General features: G+C 35.3%; 1 protein-coding gene across 5 annotated transcripts in view; it reads right to left on the bottom strand.

Moving 5' to 3' along the window:
* Positions 1 to 3162: 3162 nt before the first annotated feature.
* The window catches only part of Vps4 (vacuolar protein sorting 4), a 43161-nt gene continuing 21942 nt past the window's right edge, over positions 3163 to 24381 (bottom strand). For all 5 annotated transcript variants that reach the window (XM_081764512.1, XM_081764513.1, XM_081764511.1 and 2 more), the window contains exons 5-9: positions 22124 to 22358; positions 17037 to 17304; positions 15801 to 16014; positions 11183 to 11411; positions 3163 to 7996 (exon numbers count right to left, since the gene is read on the bottom strand). In XM_081764512.1, the coding sequence (XP_081620638.1) occupies positions 7895 to 7996; positions 11183 to 11411; positions 15801 to 16014; positions 17037 to 17304; positions 22124 to 22358 (1048 nt within the window). In that variant the 3' untranslated portion in view covers positions 3163 to 7894. The remainder of the gene's footprint in view (positions 7997 to 11182; positions 11412 to 15800; positions 16015 to 17036; positions 17305 to 22123; positions 22359 to 24381) is intronic.

Raw genomic sequence — 24381 nt, 5'->3', positions numbered from 1 at the left:
TCGAACAACTGGAAGAGTATGCTTCAATCTTTGGATTTCTATACAACTTGAAGGGTTTGCGGTCATTGAACGACGATTATTTGTTAAAGTGCTGCATGGATTTGGACAACATGTTACACGCAGAAGATTCACGCGATTTGGACGGAATTGACTTGTGCGCAGAATTGAAGATTTTTCGAGAAATGCTTCCTGATAACATCAATGCCGCCCAAGAGTGTCTTCAGTACGTTTGGCCCATTCGGGATTCATTTCCCAACATCGTTGTTGCATACAGAATTATGTTGACAGTTCCTGTGACAGTTTCCAGCGCGGAAAGAAGCTTTTCGAAGTTGAAACTTATCAAAAACTATCTACAATCAACAATGTCGCAAAGCAGATTGTGCGGTTTAGCTATTTTGTCCATCGAAAAGGAAGTTGCCTCAACAATGGACTACGAGGACCTTATCAACGATTTTCCACAGCGAAAAGCCAGAAAAGTGGACTTCCGTCTGTGACAGTCAAAGCAGCTGCTTCGTAAGTCAGTGATAGTTTTATTATGTGTTCTAGTTTGTTGATCTTGCATGCATGTAAAATGTTTCCGAATCATTAATGTCGCAAGTTATATCGACCCCCATGCCATAAGAACCCCTTACCCCCTCAAAAATTTCACCTGTTTCCTGGCTTCGGGGGGGGGGGAGGCTACGCCTACCGAACCCCCCCCCGCCCGGGGTCCCGCATACTACTAAGGCCGCCTCAGTCCCAAGAACTGTCCCCCAGCGACCTGTTTGTTTTCAAAATTAAAAAAATCATTGCGAGACAGACGGTTTTCCGTACAGATATGGCCTCAGAAGTGACATTTTTTTTGCCTAAAATACACCCTCCAAAATGACTTCGGACATACTTTTGAAAGAATGATATACAGACTACAACGATGTATGGAGATGGTCGGAGATTACGTTGAAAACTGACGGAAAGATCTCACCCAAACATTGCACATGATCGGAGTTACATATAAACTGGAGCTACTTTTGCTACACACCTCGTAGTTGACCGTTATTTTGCTGTAAAGAAATGTTATTTACTTCTGTACTGTATATGTAGCAAAATACATCTAACTAACAGACTGTGTGTATTGTTTGTATTTTCCCTATGATATCACACACTACTTTTAATCAGCATAGTGTACTTGATGCAAGCTGCTGGTATCCATAATTTTGGCTGGGCTCAAAATTTTATTTTTTCATTCCTATCAAGCGACCATGAACCTGGCTATATAAAAGCATGGGGAGACAAATAAAATAACCCCTCGTGGCTTTTTTAAAAAATGTAAAACACACATTTTCATTTACAGCAGGAACTTCGCTATATATTGTTCAATTTTGTTTAAATATTTTTCACATCAACTACAGAACTGTAACCATTAAGATAACTGTTACGATAACCCAATGTTGTCACATAATTTATTTTCTAAGAGTATCCGACATTTCTGAGAATTTCGTTGACAAATGTAACGCTCTGAAAGTCCTTGCAGGAAATGACTCAAAGAAACATGTCAAAATACTGGATGCTACCTTAATGCGCACACATAATCAAAGTATATATTGTTAGTATGGTAATTAGAAAGGGGTTGTGATCTTCTAAAATAGTCCTCATTTGGTGAATATTCAAATGTATGCATATTTAGAGTTTAATGCAGAAAGTAAGGTTCGTACATGTAGTTCTTTTTCATGTCTGTATTGGTTGCTTCTACACGTGAGGCATTCCGAGTAGTAAAGGTTAACTCAATAAAAGCTTGTTTCCTGAAAATGCACTCTAAACGAACAAAAACGTCCTGTTTACTTGAAACTGTATTTTTTTAGGGAAAGGGGAACAACTGTCCACGAATTATACATATAACCGCGAGAACTGGCTGCCATAGAGCAGTTTTGTATATTGGAAAACATCAAATGTAATTTTTTTTTTTTTCCGAGCGTTCAGATTGCACGTATCTTTTGTAGAGTTTGTCCTTACTGTCCGAAACGCCTTTTATATGCACACTGCAAAACGTATTTATAGAGTAAATTCAGAGATTTTCTTGGATAAATAGTAGTATATTTCAATTGTATTATTCTAATATGTTTACAATGCAATACCATATGGAGTCCTAGTTTAGGGACACTCAGATTTAGAAAATTTACAGAAGGAATGCATTTCACTTCAGAAGAGTAATGTGTAAGTATAATAATCGAGATCTTAGTATGGCAACATGGAAATTTTAAAACTTTTCTCTCTCTTGGGAGGGCTGTTTTATAATTTAGTAAGGTCTCTTCTTCGTAACTGCATCTACATATTCTATCCTTGATCTTCCTTTTCCTGGTTTTCCTTCTGCCTTTCCTGCTATCAACACGGTGATCCAATCGGAGTGCCAAATAAGGCCAAGCATGCTGTTTCTTCTTTTTCCTATTATCTTCATGATCTGTCGTCTTTCATTTCTTTTCCTTTCGGTCCATGATATGCGCAGCAATCTGTGCTAACACCACATTTCAAATGCTCCAGCTTGGATATTTCAAGGTAGAAATACGAAATGCGAAGAGTATGCTCTTTAGCACGTGAAGTAATGCCTCAAGGCACTCTCCAAAGTGATAATGGGTAAAGATATCTGAAAGCTATCCCACGCATGTTTTTTTGTACCATATGAAATGTTTTGCTATCTTCGTTTACGAGTATATCCGCCGTCGCTGACGCGCGGATCCCTGCCCTGACTCGATCAGATACACTTTTCGCTTTCCGTGATCACCTAGCACAAGTTGGTTAGTGTCTTCTGCACTATTATTTTTCATGCCCATTCTGTATTTATAGGAAACATAAGTAAGCACTCTTAAAATGAATCTGGACTCAGTAATGGAATTTATCCTTTAAGAAACACGCTTTGAGGTAGTAAGAGAGTGTTTCTTGATACCACGTTAATATTTCATGAATGTAAGTATGATCCCTAAACTAGGACTGCAACCAATGGCCTTATTTGTTTGATTAGAAAAAAAAAATAAAAAATAAAAACTACAAAATATTACAAAACCCGATGAACTTTCCTGAATTTGCCTCTCCTGAACAAATTTTAAGTACCCGTTAAGAGCACATTTGGGTGTCCTTGTCCCTATTAGTTACATTGACGTAATGTGACGTAATTAAAAAAAAAAAACAGTCTACTATGTTATTTAACAATATATTTAGCTTCTTTACATAAACACAACTTCCAAATTCTATATACATCAAAATGAACTGCTGTAAATAAAATGCTTAGTCAGAACAAATGTTATAATTACCGGACATAAAAATGCTTACCGTACAATTAAAAAATAAACATAAGACATATTAAACGCACAGTAGTAAATATTATCTCATGAAGCACTTCGAAAAAAACACACTTCTTGAATTCCTGAATAAATAACTGAGTAATCTTAATTTAATGTTACTGCATATGATTTGGTATTCGCTTCACAGATATATATATTATATTTTTATCATCACATCCCATTCAAGGCACTGTAAACTAAGGAAATCGTTGCACTTTCCTACGTATTCTGCAAACCAAAATAGAAATAAATATATAGTAATTTTTTATCATATCCATGTTTATTCTTTCAATTTTTTGATCCACACATATTCCTTATAATGCTTATAGTTTCTGTTTTCTCCCTTATATATGTATACACAGGGTGTTTCAAAACAACACCGGCAACGTTTGGGAGGTGATTCCTGACACCAAGATAGGACAAGAAGTATACACAAACCTGGGTGCACAAATGCTTCCTTTCGGAGTTATAGGCTGCCGATAACATGAAAAAAATTAACTTTAAAGGTCCATAGCTCCAAAACATGAGACCTAGCAGAGTCGGGTCAAGACTTTATTTAGGAACTAGTATGTGCCCTATCCAAATATTCCTGTCAGATAATGCGTTACTCCTGCAACAATATTTATAGAGGTAGTTCGTGCGTACTTCAAATTATTTGCCCGTATCCAAACTGCCTTCATAAAAATCGTTACGTGAGTACCTCAGGATTCTGAAACATGTACTTTTGGATAGCGCATATATGAGTTCCTAAGTGAAGTCTTGACCCGACTACGGTACTTCCCATAGGTTTGGAGCTATGGATCTTTGAACTTTATTTTTTCATGTTTTCGGCAGTCTATAACTCCGAAAGGAAGCATTTGTGCACCCAGGTTGGTCTATACTTTTCGTCTTACCTTGGTGTCAGAAACCACCTCCCAAACCATCATCAATCTGGGACAAAACATTGTATGAATCCCCTAGTGCTTTGCATTTGTTTCATATTTAAATTCTCTGACATTAAAAATTGAAATCACACTCTTACAGATAAGCATGTTTGAAGTGAAAAGTACATTGAATGTAGGTAACTGGTATTAACGGGAAATAATTTATTGTTTTGAATTACTTCGTATTATATACTTAAAAGTACCTGTATACTATTTAGGTTGATATATAAATTAGGGTGATGGTAAAATGCAAATTTTTGGACACACTGGATTGATGAAATGCATCGTATTAAACTCTAGATTATATCTCCAACGCTTTCTCATGTTGACTGAAGATCAAATGCTATGTTACAAAAATTCTGTTTCCTGTAATCTTTAATTGAAATTCAATAATGCCTCAACACGCCCATTACTAAGGGGAACTTCAATTCCAATCCTCTCTGAAACTCCGTTGGTTGGTACGTATGAATGATTGTAAGGTAAAATAAACTTAATTTTCCCCTTGTCTGCAGTAGTCCCCAAAATCATTACCCCATTATCTTAGTATTCTGGCTTTGGGCCTGTTCCTCAGAGAACCCATTTTTTAGGATCCCGCTGAATATTTTTTGTTAATAAATGTGAACTTTAACAAATATTTGGTCTTTACTAAAATATATTCAATACGCTGTAGTGGTAAGTGATGTTCAAATAAATTATGGTGATGTTATATTCTGTGCATTTAGGACCAATTCAGTTAATACGAGGAGGTGCTGGTAAATTGACATGGTGTCATTAACACTGTGTTGAATGGAGAAGTCTTATATTTACCTGCAACAAGAAATAAATGACAGGCACGAGGAAACTGATAAAAGCCGACAGCATATACTAAGCTGACAAACAAGACTGCCTAAATTCATTAAATGTAAGATATGTTCAGGATTTGACGAATAGTTTGACTTACACTGGAGTTCTTTTGTCTTAGTCCTTATCCAGTATTGGAGTTATGGAGGACAGGACCTTGTACAGTATTTACGTTGATTCCAAATTATACCGGAATTTGAATCTGGTGTAGTTGGTGAGTGCATGAAAGACATTTTTCCCAACTACGCTGACTTGCATAGAATCACCTCACCATTTTAAACAGGAAGTTGCGGTGCGAAAGAGAAAATCTGTTACCTGCCCCTGTCTGGATTCTATAGCATATAAGGATTCTGTCATATTGTTTGCTCTCTGGTTGTACGATGTAAGACAACATACATTTTATTCCGTAATTACTAAAAGCGTGCAAATCACCACCAAATTGCGCCATACTAAACGTAGTCACTTGACTATGCCGAATTGATCTTCAATCTTCACAAATTATCAAACATAATGAGCACTATTAATATGTATACTTCAAGCAGAATATGATCACTAATGATCAGAAATAATTGTAACGGAAGTTTTAACAATAAAGTCTTCAGTAAAATTGGTGAAAGAAAAAGGAATACAACTTGAACCCTATATATAATGCAACAAGATTTCCGTCTATCAGTCAAACTAATTCCTAGAATGTTATGCAACCTTCCCAAACTTTTAAGAGTTACGGGTTGCATAAACTAACTGAATTCTTACGGTCCTGCAAATGGAAATATCTCCACTCTTGTATTTCTTTGGTGTAGCATAAATAAGAGCAGCAAATATTATCTTCACTGTTTGCTTAATTATGTAGTCCAAATCTCCAGACGATTTTTTGAACATGTTAATTCTAATTCTTTCTCTTGCGTTCGGTAAAATGAATAACTTCAATACTTTAGGTTGAAATTCTGTAATTTTTATGCGTTTTCTCTCTCTTAGAATTTATGATGAATATGAAGTGTCCCCCATCTTGCCATTTTGAAAAAAAGGATGTTTTTATATCCATTAAAACTGTACTTTTTTTTTTAATTCAACCCCTAAAATGTTGAAGCTATCCTTCTTACCGAACACAAGAGAAGAAACATAAATTAAGCGGTTCAGAAAGTACTTCGAAGATTTGAGCTACGTGAATAAGCGAACAGTGAGGTTTGCAAAATGTAGAAAAATAATACCCCAAGACGTAAAATTATTTAAATTAATGCGTTACAATGTATACTTCGATGAACGTATACAAGGAAATTATTATTATTATTATTATTATTACTAAAACACAGAATATCGAAAATGTTATGCACTATTTCTTCCAAATCAACATTTTGATTAAAGGTGATGGTTGAATTTTACATAACACAAATAATTTAAAATATTCCAATATTAATGTTTCAGTCCTGTTAAAATCCTACACTTATAAATAATCAATGTTTTCAAATCAGTTTGTCATCGTTGAATATTATTTCTGTAAGTTAATTGTAGCACGGTACTCTTTGTTAACGTACTTATCAATAATGACTAACGCGAAATACCGGACAATTCAGACTATACCATAAATAATAACAACAGTACACTATAAAAGATAATGATTTTTTGCAAAATCTCGAAAGAGAGAATAAAAATTCACACAATAGTCGTTCAATATCTTTCAGAATTCAAATCACTAACGATTACTCTTGGATCGAGAGGTTTATCTTAATCTGCTAATGAAGACTGGCTACGGAAAAAGTCCTGTTAATCTTTTAGGGCACAATGACATCACCTATTAACATCAAATGAGTATTTCTTGCACGGGTCTGATGATTCAGAGAACGAAAACTTCCGGCAAATTTGTGCATAGTACGTATTCTTTTGTCAGTTTTGCTTGTTATAGTCGTTAAGGTCTACATGCGTAGTGGAAGTAAGGTTTATGCATGCATAGTTCTACATGTTTATATCGAAGTGTTCGTATACTTTTAAAACTGGATCTCCCAATCATATGTAATTTTTTCTTCTTTCTGTCTTCATTAAAATACAAATAAGAAGTAATACTAAAACGAAATGCGTAAACTATATTTTTAATAATGATCCTATTGATTGACATTACTAAATGATCTATACATAACAGGACATAAAAATTGCCTCTTAATTTTCATATCACGTTTCTTTCTTCCTGAAAATGTACATTAATATGTACAAGAGAGATATACAAGTGAAGTACGTACAATTATCTGAAGGAATTGGATGGCTAATGTGTGATTCGATATAAATGTACTTCAATCCACATCACACTATGCTTTTCTCCCAAAAACCTTTACGCTATATTTAACGGGCACTTTCTTTTTCTGTAGATAAAGACTTCAAAATGTACTAGTCTATAAATCAGAAGAAATAACTTTACCTTTCATAAAGAAAGGTTAAGACCTATATTTTAATGATTTATCCATGCATCTTTCAATATTATTATTAAAAGTCCTCGTGTTTTCATGTCTATGTAAAACATGATACATACTTGCCACAGAAAGTAAATCCTTAAAGAATACACACATAATTAAGTCTTTAGTAATGTTCTGAAACATACATAGCAGAGCTTCATGAGATACGATGTCCTTCAAATCCTTCTGTTGTTTAAGTAATGAAAATAGTATGACGCCAACACGCGTCTAGTTTATTCTACTTTGCACACACTATTAATTTGTATATGTAACAGCAATGGTATAATACAGTAATAGTTCGTGTTATGTAAGAAGTCACCATACACACGGTGTTCTCCAAAGTCAGAGAGTCTGTAATCACAAGTGTGAAGAACCATTTTTAGCCTTCTTGACCGAAATCTTCTTTGAATTTCTCCAGTTTTGCCAAATCTTCATCGTTTACAGTTGGTTTAGATGTAGCTAAAGATCGCAACATATCACTCTGCGAAAATAAAACACGAGAAAAGTTACTATTTTGAGAATATTATAATGTTACTGCATCTCAATAATTTTTTTGACAATGTAGTGTGTAATGATTAAAAAGTTCCTGAGGTCGACTTTATATTGTACAGTGACCAAGAAACCAATGCAGTAAAACAACAGGGTTTATACAAAAATATTGAGCTCAATTTCCCTGAATTTTCCAGGTTTTACAGATATTAAGTTTTGCAATTGCCAGGTCTAGTTAAAGAAACTAACAAAAAGAGAACAAAAAATTTTAAGAATGATATGTATTTAAGAATGGTTACCCTTCTCCCCAATGAATGATTGCAATTAAATACGGAGTCACAAGAAAATAAATAATTAAAATAAATAAAATTTGAAATATTGAAAACTTTGTTCCATACTTAAATACATTCAAAATATACAAAAAAAATATTGAACTCAATTTCTCTTATTTCCAGGTTTTTTACTAGATATGATCGATTTCCCTGAATTACCCAGGATTTTTTCTTCCAAAATCAATTTCCCTGAGATTTCCAGGTATCCCAGGTTTTCCAGGTAGTGTATGAACCCTGAACAACTATTTTTTTCTACCATGAAATATACAAATATATCTAGCACATTTTTTCTTAACTAAATGATATGACTAACATTATAGTGCAATGTAACTATTTTCATAAGTCTCGGTATAGTAGCAGGAAATGTACAAACTGACTGGCACACTTCCTCAAAACTAAATGATATGACTAACATTAGTTAAGAAAAATGTCAGACGGTGTCCGTATTTAATTTTAATGGTTGGTTGCATGCCAAAGTAATTTTCCATTAATTCGAAAAACAAGTGTTCCATAGAACTCATAAAACTAGATACAGTAGACCACTGGGTCACGACGTTAATATGTTCCGTTCGCGAACCGATATTATTTTCCCATTTAAATTAATGTAAATAAAATATATGCATTCTTGTCACATAAACATATGTACTTTTTACATTTTTAAATCTTTTTCTATTATGAATGTTACTGAGTGAAATTAAAATTAGCCTTCATTGTTCTTAATTAGCCATAGTGAGGATTAACATAAAAATGCAAAAAAGAACAGGAAGTAAAGTTTTTGAACTTTTTTGTCAAATAATATTTACGGCAAACGCACGATAGCATCAATGAGCTCGTAAGACTAAATACATACTGTACATATGTGTGCATTTGTATCCCGAAATATCATTCGTAAGCCGTGGAAAAACTGTTCACAAAACGTGGTTCCTAACTAAACCGATTTGTTCGCGAAGGGAGATGTTCGTGAACAGTGGATGCACTGTATAGAAATTACTGAGGATTTTGCAAAAAAAGAAAATACGTTTCCGAAATGCTGACGTGCGAAATTCCTGCTGCTTCACCTAGATCTATAAAAATTGTTACACTAGCATTTTAAGGTTAATCACTTCATTACTACAATTACACTTTTAGTTGCTAGACACTACAAAACTACGAATTATTTCTACTCATCAATCATTATCTTGTCAAAAGAAAATGAGATCTTGAGTTTAACGTCCCCGGTTTTGTATCCTGTATTCTAGTATACACAAATGATAAATGGGTGTGAATGACATACATGCACAGAAATAAAGAAAACAAGCAACAATGGAATTCAAAGTAAAAATTTCCCAGAAAGTCTTACTACTATGCCTTTTATATTCTGTGACAAGAATACTATTTCCCTGCAGAAAATAAAAACACTGCCAATCGAATGTAATATATATATTCTCTCTTTCTCCTTCCTGGTCTTCCCTAAGATCTCTTCCCACAGATTTCCCAACTTCATCATCTAGAGCTTGCTATTAAAACTCAACTTTCTTTCAAAAATCATTTGTCACAAATCAAAGTATAACAGTAATAAATGCACACTGTTTACCATCTTTTTAATTATACGAGAGGTCTTTCTAAAGTTCTAGGAGTTTATTCTTATTTACTAGTTTTCGTCTACATTACATTGTAACTTTACAATACAAAGTCCGTTTAAATTATTTGCATTTTCCCAGAGTTAAACTAACTTCTTAAAGCCTTCTTCAAGAAACTTTTTCAGGTATCTTTTATCCACCTCTCACACAACGTTTTACAGCATTCAAATTCTGAAAACGTATACTATAACGGTTTCTGGAAACAGACTGTAGTCATTAGGTGTTAGGTCAAGTTAATAGGGAGGATGTAACTCCCACAGCAATCACTTGAAACATTCTTTATTTTGGTGGGCCGTATGAGCTTTGCATTAAAGGTCTCACATGCAACCTTGCAATAAATTTCGAAAGTTTAGAGGGGGGGGGGGGGGGGGTTAGCGTCTACCTACTGACTTACAAATTTACTTTTCCTTGTGTAGATTGTTTTATTTGTCCTAATATTTTGCTCATCTTTCTTCTGCAGACTTCATCTGAGAAATAAATTACTTATACATATCTTTAAATTAGTCCTAAAATCATGTAAAATATAAATTTGTTGCGAAAACACAGAAAACTATTACTGACCCCCACTACAAGTAAATTGTGCTTATCGTTTAATATCGGTTATATCCATTGTTGGCAGCTGCAATTATTTCTTGATGTGTAAAGCTGTTCGACAAGATCGCTACTTATTCATGTGATACAAGTTTTGAAACACTTGTGTTCAAGAAATGACGGTAGGTGACAGCAGTAGATGTAACAGACACTACATGATAAGCATATTTAATTTACGGTCGCAGTGGCGGTTGGTAACACTTTTTCAGCGTTTTCACTACAAATTTATATTTTACACAACTTTAGGTCTAATTTCACGAGTATATGTACTTATCTGTATATGTAATTTATTCCTCCGATGAAACCTGCAAAAGAAAGGTGGGTGAAATATCAGAAGAAATAAAGGAATCCACGCAACAGAAAACTAAAACTTTTAATTTAATTATGTAAGATCAATAGGTAAAAGCTCAACGCCAGAGAAGTCAATATTTATTGAAATTTAAAGAGACTACGTTGACAAATGCAATAATACAAACACTTTTCAGTTCTTTGGATCTTTCCTTTCCAAATTCTCTACGTACTTTACTTTACTTTATTTTTCAATTTTTTTCAAATAAGTTTCGCAACAGTGTTACACAGTGCCATGTTCTGGACCCAAATAAACTGTATATTTCAAAATAAATTACAATGACTTACCATCGTTACTGGTGGCTCCAACAACTTGTCTCCTGGCACATCCATCCAGGACATTTCAATAGCGCCAGGACACCCTGGTGAGCAGGGAGACAAGAGTTCATTATCAATTTCATTTGGGTTTGTCCGAGATGGTCCACTTGTCTTCCTAAAGTGGGTCGCCATCTGTACTTTCCGCACTGGCTGCATCAAGGCATCTCGTACGACAATACTGATATCAGCACCAGAATATCTGCGAAAACGAATTAAGATTCATTACCATACAGGTATACGTCACACTATATCATTAGAATTTACCAGCTCTTCAATTATGTCTTCAACTTGAACAAAATAGAACATGTGGGGACTAGTTTCGATACTTGGGTAGTATTATTATATTAGTAATGATGTGAAATATAAACGTTAATCAAAACCAAGGATAGGAATTGCGAAAGAAGCCTTTAGGATATATATATATATATATATATATATATATATATATATATATATATATATATATATATAAAACTATTTTGTGGGATCTGAATAAAGATCATAAAATACTCTGAGAGAGGAGTATTGTAATGTAAGGATCAAAAACATGGGCATTACGCAAAGATGATGCAAAACGACTGGAAGCTTTTGAAATGTGCATGTAGAGAAGAATGGAGAGGAAAACGAATGAGAGGGTGTTAAAAATAATTGGGGAGAAAAGAACAATGTTAGATATTAAGAAGAGGAAGAGAAACTGGTTGGCATATTGGATAAGATGGAAGTGTATCATGAGGAACGTGCTAGAGGGTATGATGGCTGGAAAGAGAGGGAGGGAGATAAGGAGACTGCAATATCAAAACAGAAAAATCGTACGTGAAGACGAAGAGGTTAGCGGAAGATCGTGGAGCATGGAAGCTTCTCAGTTGCAGCAAATGACCTGCTAATAATGGCAGAATACATATAATGATGATCAACTATGTCGGAAAAAATATAAATAAAACACCTAGCAAAACTAACATTAATTTGAGTGTGAAGATTTGATTTCCTTCCAAAATTGATTTCTGATAGTCTTTTAACATTTTCTGACTTTGAATGTGAGATAACTGCAGAGCTATGTGAATTATGGAACAGAAAACTCAGATCTTGAAATCCAGAAAAACTGATGTTTGCAGTCCAGGTGCTGGCTATCCATCACAATGTTACCTTATACTTTAGTATAATGTAACATGGTCCGAGAATTTGGAACATCCTATATATATTCGCAAGATTCCTATTAGTAGAGATTTCAAAAATATGTTTCGATTTATCGTAGAATTATAGGAGTGAGTCGCAAAATTTGCGTAAATTCTGCCCCAAACAACAATAATATTCATTTATATTCCATAAACATATATATGTAGTATTATGAGTTTTTAAATTTCGTTTATTTAATCGAAAATATTGCATTATTTTAGGAAATAAGAGTATATTTGGTAGTTTTAGTGGGTTTTTAGTTTATTTCCAATGATATCTTGAAGTAAGGAATCCTCCAAAGAAAATCAAAAAAATTATTTCGTACATTCTTCGAAAATTTTAGTTCAGAAAAGTCAACCATAATGTCTTCTTGACACATCTTTTTGTTTGTCAGAATTATATTTCATTGGATCATCCGCAATCACAGCTGCGTTTGAGATTGGGCGGTTCTTTTGATGTCTAGTAGAAAAACTAGCGTCCTATAGTTACGTCATCAAAAATATCCAATTAGGGATCTTCTTCCTATTATCTTTGTCTGTATAAAACAAGAGAGAATAGAAATTTTGAATAATGACAACAAGAAAAATAAGTTTTAGGCTTTCACATCTTTGAACAGTGTAGGAATGCAGTGAAAAGTTGCTGTCCTCAATGAACATTGGATTTTCTGTAGTGAGAGCAAATCTTTCACGTCAGGAAGCGAGTGGTTGGGGTAAGCCATCTTGCGCATATCCGAATTGTCTGGCATCGAAGCAGCGGCTAGGAAATTTTATTTTTTGTGTGCACCGAAATAGCCATTCAGAATGTTAGAGGTGTAGTATCATTCTTTACGAAGCCCTGCAGTGACTGATATGAGAGGTACCAAATGAATAATTATTTTTCTTGGAAGAATTCAACAAGTGAAGTAGTCCAACCAAAATTTTCTTCTGACAAGTAAACCTTCAAAATGATTGGTGTTTTGACAGTGAATATGGTGTTCGTTGAGAAAGAATTTAACATAATTATGCTGCACTAAGCTCCGTAGTTTTCTTCGGAATTGCTCATATAGAGATCCACAATGTGAATGTCTTAGCACATTCAATGGGGGGAAAATTGTCATAGCGTCAGCAGCGATTGTCATGAGAATAACACTGTATGTACAAACCTGTACATAAATTTACCCAAAGTTTAAAGAAATTTTAGAGTTTATAATTGGAAGAATTTTTTATTTTTAACCTCGAAAGTACTGCTCGTAAGGTGATTTAATTCTCTTTTCTTTGCTTACATGCAAGAAACATAACCACTTCCGTTTAGAATTTTCCCGGCTCAAGTAGACAATATGGGTGCATTTCTTTGGTACCGGTAACAAGAGATTTTCGTCAGTAGTTCGAATCTCGATCTGTATTTTGATACCTATCTGAAGTTTATAGTATTTATTGAATAATATATTTTTGAAATTTCAAATTAGAAAACATTATTAGTAATCAAAGGAATAAACTGATAACAAAACGTCCTTGTACGATAACCGGAAAGATATTGTGATATCATAAAATGGAAATGTTAGTGTATTTGTGCTTGTTTTCGTAGGTTAAGTTAGTTTAGCTAAGGTAGGTTAGTTTAGGTTAAGATAGGTTAGAAGTAAGATGTCTATTGTTTCTCAAGCAAGTTTCAAAAGAAAATGTCAGTGCAAATCGTAACATGGTAGGCTGAGAAGACCGTGTTGAAGAATGAGGTAGCTAAGTAGGGCGTAAAATCCTCTGACCGGTCATCACCATGCAGAACTGACATCAACAGTAGAAAGTAATGAAAATGCATAGAAATAGGTTACCAGGAAATAAGAAAGAAAATAGATTATGATTTAACTGAATTTTGAAGTGTTGCAACCTCGATATGATTTTATTTTCAAATGTTATATTTCATTTTTGTCATTGTCGACTAATAATATTAATATATGCGAATTGAGTAAATGGGTTGTAAAATATTTTCTAAAGTCAATAACCTATTCGGAATGAGACTGTTCAAACCAAAGAAAAGTTTAAAGTTTAATAATAATAATTTGTGAAGTTGAATTCTGATGGGTATATTAATTTATGATATATATATATATATATATATATTAAGACAAACATTTTCTGAAACTTTATGTTATGAAAAATTTCTACTGATTATAGAAATAAAGTGTATGGGTCGTGGATAGAATATTTGATTTTCCTTTCAAACAGAGAAACATTTTATTTAAATTTAAGTAGTTGAGAATAGAGTAATGTGCAATGTGTATGAAATATTAATGAGGTTCAGAGCAGTACAGGAACAATACACTCTTTAGTAAAAATTGAATACTACAGCTGTGAAGAAAACAAAAGAAGTGTTTTCTTAGTGTGACCGGAGATGAAAATAACCGAATCCCGAAGAAATTAATTATTTTAGTTTATAGTCGTTTTCCTTTTCCAAAATTTCAGTTTGGACTATTTTTTTTTCTTTCTTTCGTTGCGCTAAATTCAGTTTGGGATTATATTGGAAGTATTTTATTTTGTCTGGTTGGGCCATTACAGACTAATTTCAAGATTTCCTTAGTCCTCATTGCCAACTCCACTGGGAGGTCGACTTCCTGTGTCGGTGGTTTATGGTTCGCAACCTTTTACTCGAAGGGTCGCGGATGACGGACTGCAGGCCTGGATGCCGGGCTGCGAGTTGAGATGGAAGAGGAACTGAAATCGTATTTTTTGGGCAAATTTGAGTTCTATTTTCCGGAGACAACTGGGTTGGTGAATGGATTGGTGATTGTTGGTGGCATACCTGCACCGGGCCCAGCAGGTTCGCGACCACCAGTCAGTGATACATTTACATAATCCACAGTCCGAAGGAAAGTGAACATCATAAACAGAATATTTTCTTTATTGTCATTATTTTATTTTACTTATTTTTTTTTATATTTTTAAGTTAAAACAAAGTCAAAAATTAATACAATTATTTTACCCGCCGTCGCACGCGCCGCAGAGTCACACTCTGGGGATAGAGAAATTTTAGTTTTCTCAGAACTGTTAAAAGAGTTTGTGCTGTAAAATATACATGCGCAATTGTCAAAAACGTTGCAAAGAAAATATGAAACAGTTTATGTAACAGCGTGCCTTGATGTTACAATTGATCACGCGTGCTATGGAGGGTTAAATAACTGTTTTTACATTGAGCACCAGTATAAGCAGAACAGTTATAATAATAATAATAATAATAATAATAATAATAATAATAATAATAATAATAATAATAATAATAAAAATAAAAAGACAAAAATATGCTTGCTAACTGGCAAGATCTCAAACCCACCCTCAGCCTCGTTATTTCCACTTAGTTTAACCCTGCAAACGAAAGAAAACTGATTTACCTTATAAATGGCAACGTCTACATACAACAAATTTATGAAGTGACAGAAGTATCTTACCCTTCAGTTTTCTTCGCTAAACTCCTTAAGTCCTCTTCTGTTATTGTATGGTATGTGTTTCCTAAATGAAGTTTGAACATAAAGAGTCTTGCGTGCTCATCAGGTAAAGGAATGTAGATTCTTTTCTCGAATCTTCTACGGATAGCAGCATCCAAAATCCATGGAATATTTGTTGCACCCAAAACTAAGATACCTTCAGTATCATTACCTACCCCTGGAAACAAATAAAGAAATAATAACAGAATATTACTTTTCGTTTGAGAAAGTGCAAACAAAACATACGTATGATCTAAATTAAAAATGAAATACCTCGTGGAATGAAATGAAAAAGTTCTCAGAAGGCATGGTGACTAAATGGTAAAGTACTCATCTCTGGTGCGATGACTCGCTGGTTCGATCCTCGACCTGTGAATCTGGAGTAGACAACATTTGTGTCTGAATTTTCAGGAACTGTAATTTATTTTTATGTATCTCTCCAAGCTGCGGACTGAATTTGGATTTAAACGGCATTGAAAGTGTCACTGTTCATCTCACCAACTTCAAAAACTATGGATTCGGCAATAACATCGGTAATAATATTAGGGTATGTATATATATATATATATCCCCTTCCCCCAGTTGCGGGGCTGAATTTGGATTTGAATGGTATCGGAAGTGTCACTGTTCATCTCAGTGACCTCAAAAACTATGAATTCGATACTAATATCGGTGATTTTCGATCATATATATATATCCTCCTCCTCCCCTAAGTTGAACCGTCAAAGTGAAATAATAAAAAACATCTTAGGCCCGAACATCTATGTTGAAAATTTGATTGAGATCGGTCGGGTGGTTCAAGAATTTAATTAAATGAAATGAAATCTTTAAGTTTTACGACTCACGGTTATGCCGGCTAAGCTAAAGAAGACAATGATGAGAAATGAATGAAAATAGTGGAAAGAAGAAAGTGGAAGGAAAGGCAAAAAACCAAGAAAACCCACGCACATGGTGTTTGTCTATCACAAAGCTCACTTGGCGCGAGCTGGGATAGAATCAAGGCTCCCATGCACTAGAGATAAACGCTTTACCACTGAGCCTCAAGAGTTAAATCACAAAGATAATCTTCACTTCATTCTATTTGTAATTGTTTTCTAACTTTATTACTACTAATTCCTAGTACCTAATTATTAACATTATATATTACACAAACACATAATTGTTACAGAAGCAAGCTTAATATAATAAATGTTAACTTACCTTGCATCTGAACTAAGAACTCCGTTTTAATTCTTCTTGCCGATTCGGATTCGTTATCCGACCGCGATGAACAGAGTGAGTCTACTTCGTCAATGAATATAATGCTAGGCTTATGCTGCCTTGCAAGTTCAAACAAATTTTTCACTAATTTCTCAGATTCTCCAAGCCATTTGGAAACGAGATCAGAAGACGAAACTGAGAAGAACGTTGAGTTGTTTGCTTCGGTTGCTACTGCTTTCGCTAGGTAAGATTTACCTGTACCTGGAGGCTGTAAAATAATAATTATTTTATTAACGTCATTCAGTGTGATTATTAATTTTAACCAAGAACAAGTTTTACAATATTCTTAGCGTTTAACGAAAAAAAAAAAAATAATAATAATAATAATAATAAGGATGAGAAACATGCCAATCGAAGATCTCATCGAACTGAAATAAAATGATATGGGCGAGTGTAAATCATCATGCTTAGTTTTTGAGAAAAACTATTTTTTGTAAACCTAAAGGTTGATGCTGTACGATAACTATACTACATATGACACGAAAGTGATACTGAAATATACCTTGAGTAAGTTTTTTATTACAACACAATCATGACGGCATTGTAGTATGGTTAAGAGATATAGGCCAAAATTAACATTAAGCTCTTATACTTAAGATTTTTGTTTAATATTATCCGGAGATTATATATATATATATATAAGGTATGTTCCGAAAGTCACATGAAATATATTTTTTACCGCGCCTGACAGGTCACAGTCAGGTTGCGTTAGGTGGGCGGGACTCTCAGCTTTACAGCGCACCCTAGGTCAGTCTGCTCCAAGTATCGGTGACGTCAGGATCGTTGATTTAGTGCATCCCTGTTTTGAGGCCATGTCATAGCGGATACTCCCGAACAACGTTGAGCGATCAAGTTCTGCACGAGACTCGATAAAACCGCTGTAGAAAATCATGAATTGCTTAAACAAGCCTAATCGGAGTGTGCTCTTTCGTATGTTCAAGTTACGAAGTGGATAATGAAGTTTAAGGAGGGAGAGCAGGAAGGGGGTGCATGGTCACCCCCGCTCCAGACGGCTATAAACAAGCCAACCTGATGAAAATGTGACTTGTGTGCCTGAGTCGTTGATTGCTAACTGTCGAATGAGTGTTCGGCTGTTAGCTGACGCTTTGAACATTCCGAAAGGTGTACGCTAAGCTGGTCCCCAAATGGTTGGCATACGAGCACAAGGCCAATTCAGTGTTGATCGCGAGTGAACTGACGGAACTTGTGGAATCTGAATCGAATTATTTGAACAACTTTACTTACCAGTGATGAAACGTGGTCATTTCAATATGACCTAGAGACGAAGCGCCAGAATGACAAATAGGATATCCGGCATCCCTGAGACAGAAGGCGAGCATGAGCAAATCCAAATTAACGACAGTGTTGACTATCTTTCTGGATGTTAAAGGTGTGGTCCAAACAGAGTTTGTATCTCAAGAACAGACTGTTACTGCTGCCTACTACGTGGGTAATCTAGAAAAATCGCGAAAAAAGGTCATCCGCATGCGAAAAGACATCATCGCTACCTGGCTGATGCATCATGCCTATGCACTCAGCCACACGTCTCTGAGTTCCGTGAGTTCCTGATGAAGTACAACATGGTATGGTTGTAGCAGCCACCCTCGACTCTGTCGACTTTTTTTTGTTTCCCAAGATGAAGATAGTATTCAAAGAACGCCGTTATTGACAGCATTGAGGCTATCCAAGCGGCTGTGACAACAGCTTTAAAGGTGATTCAAGTCGAGGCTTTCGAGTGGGCGCACCAGGCATGGACAAAATGTGTAGATGCTCATAGACAGTACTTTGAAGAGTATTAACCCTTTGTACAAATATATTTCATGACTTTCGGGACACACCCTGAATATGGATATATTACATCGAGATAAACAAATAGAGATGCATGGAGATAATTCTCATGTGTAATGTTCCAGATATTTTATTCTATACTGTATATGAAAAAAATACACTGTTAGGCTGCAGATAGTGTTTATTATTTTCTCACAGTGACATATCCCTAATAGTGACACACACCGCTCACTGACTATGCTACTCAGCCATTTGAATCACATGGACTGCATTCCTCATGTGCTTGGACCATCCAGCATCTATATTAATAAATGTCTATGACAGTTGAATTGGATATAGTTAGTGTGACCAGACGTACTGATTTTCGCAGTACAGTACCGTTTTTCAAAGAGCTGTCCTGCGTGTTGCGAAAACACATAGGAAATCGAGAAATGTCCTTTTTCTTATATAAGTCCCGCGTAATGTCCTTAGTAAACTTATTTGTAATATTTTAATGTTTTATTCTTTATTCACAACATTCTGAATCACAGACACTTTTTTCCTGAATGATAAACCGCTGTTCAATACATTGTATTTACTGAGAAGGGCTTGTTGAGATATCGGTCAGGTAGGAAAGGTTTCGTTTTGAACTTACGACAGTGATGCTAACCAAGTTAAATAGAAGTTCCCTAGTGCCGCCCTAAATTTTCCCTCATTCCTTAAAATAATCGCACTCGGAAAAGCGATTTTAAAAGTGTCTCTAGCATTAACCGAAGTTTCACTCTACATTTGTAAAAATAAACTAACTGTCATTAATCAAAGCATTTGGAGTTGTGTTGAATTATTTCAATAGTTTTGGTCAGTACTTTTCATTTTAACAAAAACAAATGATTAACGTTAAATGAAATAAGGACATGCGTATTGCCGACGCAGTAAACTATCATATACTATATATTTGAGTACTACTTTTTGCTTGTCAGAATCTGGTCACCCTAGATATGATAGACTGATAAATCAGCCGAGTTTCCTTTATAAACCTCTATAATTAGTGATAAATGTCAGAGGATACATAACTCAAATATATTCAACAGTCGTTGCCTTGTATCATGAATTTCTGTATTTAAATCAGACTGTTTTAGTGTTCGCTTACACTTTCGTCGAAGGGATTTAAAAGTTGCGCAACTTGAAGCGTATTTTAAGATTCCCTCTTTCTGTGGAACTCTTCTGAGAGGAAGTGGATAAACTCACTTCTTTTAATTGCAAAAATTCCAGATTAGTCACTATCCACAACTGAAACGAAATGGGCTTTTGGAAAAAAAAGTAATGATGCCCTGTTTAATTGTTAATCAGTGAATTTAGGTCTTTGTTTATTCTGTGCATAAAAATTCCATATACGAGTGTGGAGTGAAAAGTTCTCGGCCTGACACAGAGATAGCACTCCAATCACCAAAATTTTATTGTTCTTGCCTGGGGGCGCATTTCAGTTGTTCGTAAACAAGTGTCAACTTGTTCTCTGAAGTAGTTTGTGTGTAGTCATTTTTGCAGTTAGACGTCTTGCGTGTTAGTTGTGAAAATGGATAAACTTGAATATCGTGCGGTAATCAAATTTTTAGTTTTGGATGAATTAGCCCCTACGGAATTCATCCGAAGTTGACACAAGTTTACGGGGACTCTGTTCCTTCCATGTCAACTGTTAAAAAGTGGGCAACTGAATTTAAACGTGGTCGCACATTCCTCGAAGATGACCCACGTGAAGGAAGGCCGAAAACCTCAACCACACCGGAAACAATCGAAAAAGTGCATGATATCGTGTTGGAGGACAGGCGAGTGAAGGTGAGTGAGAGCTGAGAGTGTGAGGATATCGGAGGAACGGGTGCGAAAACATCTTGCACAAAGAACTATGGATGCGAAAGCTCTGCGCAAGATGGGTGCCGCATTTGCTAACTGCTGACCAAAAGCAAATGCGAAAACGATTTTTGCAGCATTCTTTGGACCGATTCTAAAGGGATCCGACCGATTTTGTGCGGCGATTTGTGATAATGGATGAGACATGGGTTCACCACTACACGCCAGAAATGAAACCGCAGTCCAAGCAGTGGGTGGAAGCCGGTGGTGCAGCGCCGAAGAAAGCAAAGACATGGCCAGTATGTTTTGGGATGCGAAATGGATCCTGTTAATTGATTACCTTGCAAAAGAGAGAACAATTACAGGCGAATATTACTCCAACCTTCTTGACCAGCTGGATGCCAAAATTCGCGAGAAGATGCCTGGCTTGGAGAAGAAAATCATCTTTTACCAGGACAAGGCACCTGTGCACAAGGGTGAGTTGGCGATGGGAAAACTGCGGGATTTGAGGTACGATTTGCTCGGCCATCCCTCATATTTTCCTGATTTGGCACCATCGGACTTCTATCTGTTCCCAGACTTGAAGAAATTTCTTTCTGGGAAGCGCTTCACATCGAATGAAGAAGTTGAGAGAGTCGTGGATGACTATTTCCAGAACCTTCCAGATTCTCACTTCCGGGAAGTAATACTGATGGAGAAACGCTAGACCAAGTGTATTGAAGTTAAGGGAAATTATGTCGAAAAATAAAATTATTTTTGAACTGAAATTCGCAGTCTTCCATTGTCAGGCCGAGAACTTTTTACCCCATCCTCGTAACTCACTTTTTTGTTAGTTACACAATTAATGTGCTTCCAGGAACTTTCACAAGCCATCGATAATAGTGACAGCGAAAACTAATACAATCTGAATTACAAAAATTCGTGATACCAGGTGAGACTGTTCACATATCCCCTACAGCTGCGAATTCATTGAAAGTTCATACTACAACAATTGCGTTTGAAACGAGAAGCATACCTCGACTCTCTTACTAACCATTGCGATATCTCGCCTCCTTCGACACCCACGCAATTTTAGTTTTGGAAGGACTATACTAAATCTCTTATTAAACTTGGACAACCCAACTTAGATATTTAAACTTAAAAAATAAAAGATATTTCGTTCAACATTTGATCAAACACGGAGTGAAGAAATATGGAGGAATAAGGAACGAAATAATATCGCTGAAGCCACTGTTTATTTGTTGGCCTGGGGTTGAACCAAGAACCCTCACACCAACGATAGCGCTGTATCATTGTGTTACGTGTCCTCGTCCAATAATAGCGAGTGTAAACTGAGCCGAAGTCCTTAAACAAAACAAATCACCATTCAGTAACTCCTAACAGATTCTATACGAAATAATTAGGTAAAGACTTACCCCAAAAAGCAAAATTCCTCTCCAGGGTATTCTCTTTCCAGTAAACAAGTGAGGGAACCTAATAGGCAGAATGACTGCTTCTTTTAGCGCCTCTTTCGCTCCTTCCAGTCCTGCCACATCTGACCATTTAACATTTGGTTTCTCTATCACAATGGCTCCTTCCAACTTCGACTGAAGCTTCTTCTTCTCAGGATCATCCGAATCACTGTCGCTATCGCTTTTCTTATCTTCGCTCCTACAAATAAAGTTGGCAGCAATGATAATAACTATTTGTAATAATATATATTCATATGAAATGGTTGGAAAATTCAGGAAATACCTAGTATTGGACAAGATATATGAACACCTGAGATTTGGATTTCATACCGTTAAACAAATACTGGTTTAAAAAGTTGGTACTTATTATACTACGTAATGGAATTCATCCAAACCCAATTTTAATACATATACAAGAATCAACAAAACTTTAAATGGTCATTTACAAAGCGAAAATAATAATGTCTATCTGATGAAATTTAAATTTAAATTTTCTCATTTACGTTCTTAAAAATTATAACACACATCATGAACAGCTGAGAAGTACAAAAAAATTCTTTTATTCTGGTTCCTAAGGCACATAATAGATAAGTACTCTATTTGTAACTAGTAAGTCAGATTGTATTTATCTTTAAAACGAAAAGTCTCGGTTTTACCGGTTCTATGAGTTCAAATTCGGTAGAAGTGCACCTGGGACAGCTCAAGATATGACAAAAGCATTGGGAAATCGTGCGCCAAAAACAATAACAGAGCAACAATGAGTTCTAAAATTCAAATCTGGGAACATGAAGCTGGAAGATGCTCCTTCCAGTGGAATGCCTTCGACTACAACTGGCGATGAGTTGAAACGTATGGCTGAAGAAGATCCCAGGAAAACCTGTTCAGTATTACAGACACTTTGAAACCTCACTAAATGCAGTTTGTAACGGGAAAACGAATAAAACTCGATACATGCATGGATTCCGCATTAACCGATTGAGAACCAGGCACTGACCCGTTTAGAGACATCTTGGGGACATGTTCTCTTCTGTTTCGGAACAACATAACCCTTTTTTGGATCGAATGATCATATGCGACGAGCAATTGATCCACTACAATAACCAGACACAAAAGATTTCGTGGCTCAATGCTTTGCGCTGAATGCCAAACCTGATCTTCATCTAAAAATTCTGTATTAATATGTCTGTAGTTAAGCTATGAAAAAAATATGTCCAAAAATGAGACATATACCAATCGATAGATCTCAGTAAGCTAAATAAAATGATACATGATAATCCAAAAGCTTATGCGTAGTTTTTGAGAAAATCGAAAAAAAAAACTTTCTTAAAAACCTAAAAATTGATACTATACAAGAACCATGCCACATATTCTATATATTAAAATGTTAGGTTTATATCATTGTGACCAAGAAAAGTTCATATGTTTGAGGCCAATTCTTTCGACAGCGAATTCTCGAGAGCCACAGGCTCTAGAAAGATGCCGTTTCCACTGACCGATTGTAAATTTTGTGTAGATTGTTCAGTTCTAATTGAATATTTAACAAACATGGCCGTTATTTCTTTACTACATGTTTAGGTGTACACTGGAAGTGTTGAAATTTAAAGTAAAGCATCATATCCTACAAGTTATACATTCCACATTCACATGTTTGTATATAGGGGTTATATATCTCAGGCGTTTGTTACATGGCCAAATGATAATGAAAAACAAAGGATAAACATTTTTCTAGTCTAACAATTGAAAGATGAATCTTTATTGTTTGGAGTGTTTTGCCCAAGGGACACCATATATTACTCTTTTAATTGTGTACGTAATGTATTTGCTTATTACATTCTACATGCAAGAAAGAAAGAAAACATTGGTAATACATGAATTAGGAACTCCAACCGGAAATAGGCTCAAATCTTTCAAACGGTGCGAGATATTGAAAAAAATAATCGAAAAAATCTTCCCTTTATGGTACCCTTTACCGATTTTCATCAAGACGTTTTTCACTTGCGTGTGATAAACTGACATACGCAGATGTGAGGAATGACAAGGAGATTCATGCTCATATATGAATGATGCGCGGTGTAGACAGCGAAGGTTCAGCAAGTGTTAAGGTGACAATGACACCTGCAGGACTAGAATAAAATGAAATCTTTCACAAAAATGAATACAATGGTGCGAATACATAAAGTGGGAGGAAACGGGAAAACACCATGAAAACCCACGCACACAGT

The sequence above is a fragment of the Thermobia domestica genome, chromosome 7 (assembly GCF_964235325.1).
Source record: "Thermobia domestica chromosome 7, izTheDome1.hap1.1, whole genome shotgun sequence".
Classification (NCBI taxonomy): Eukaryota; Metazoa; Arthropoda; class Insecta; order Zygentoma; family Lepismatidae; genus Thermobia; species Thermobia domestica.
This window is presented reverse-complemented; position numbering and strand designations above follow the sequence as displayed.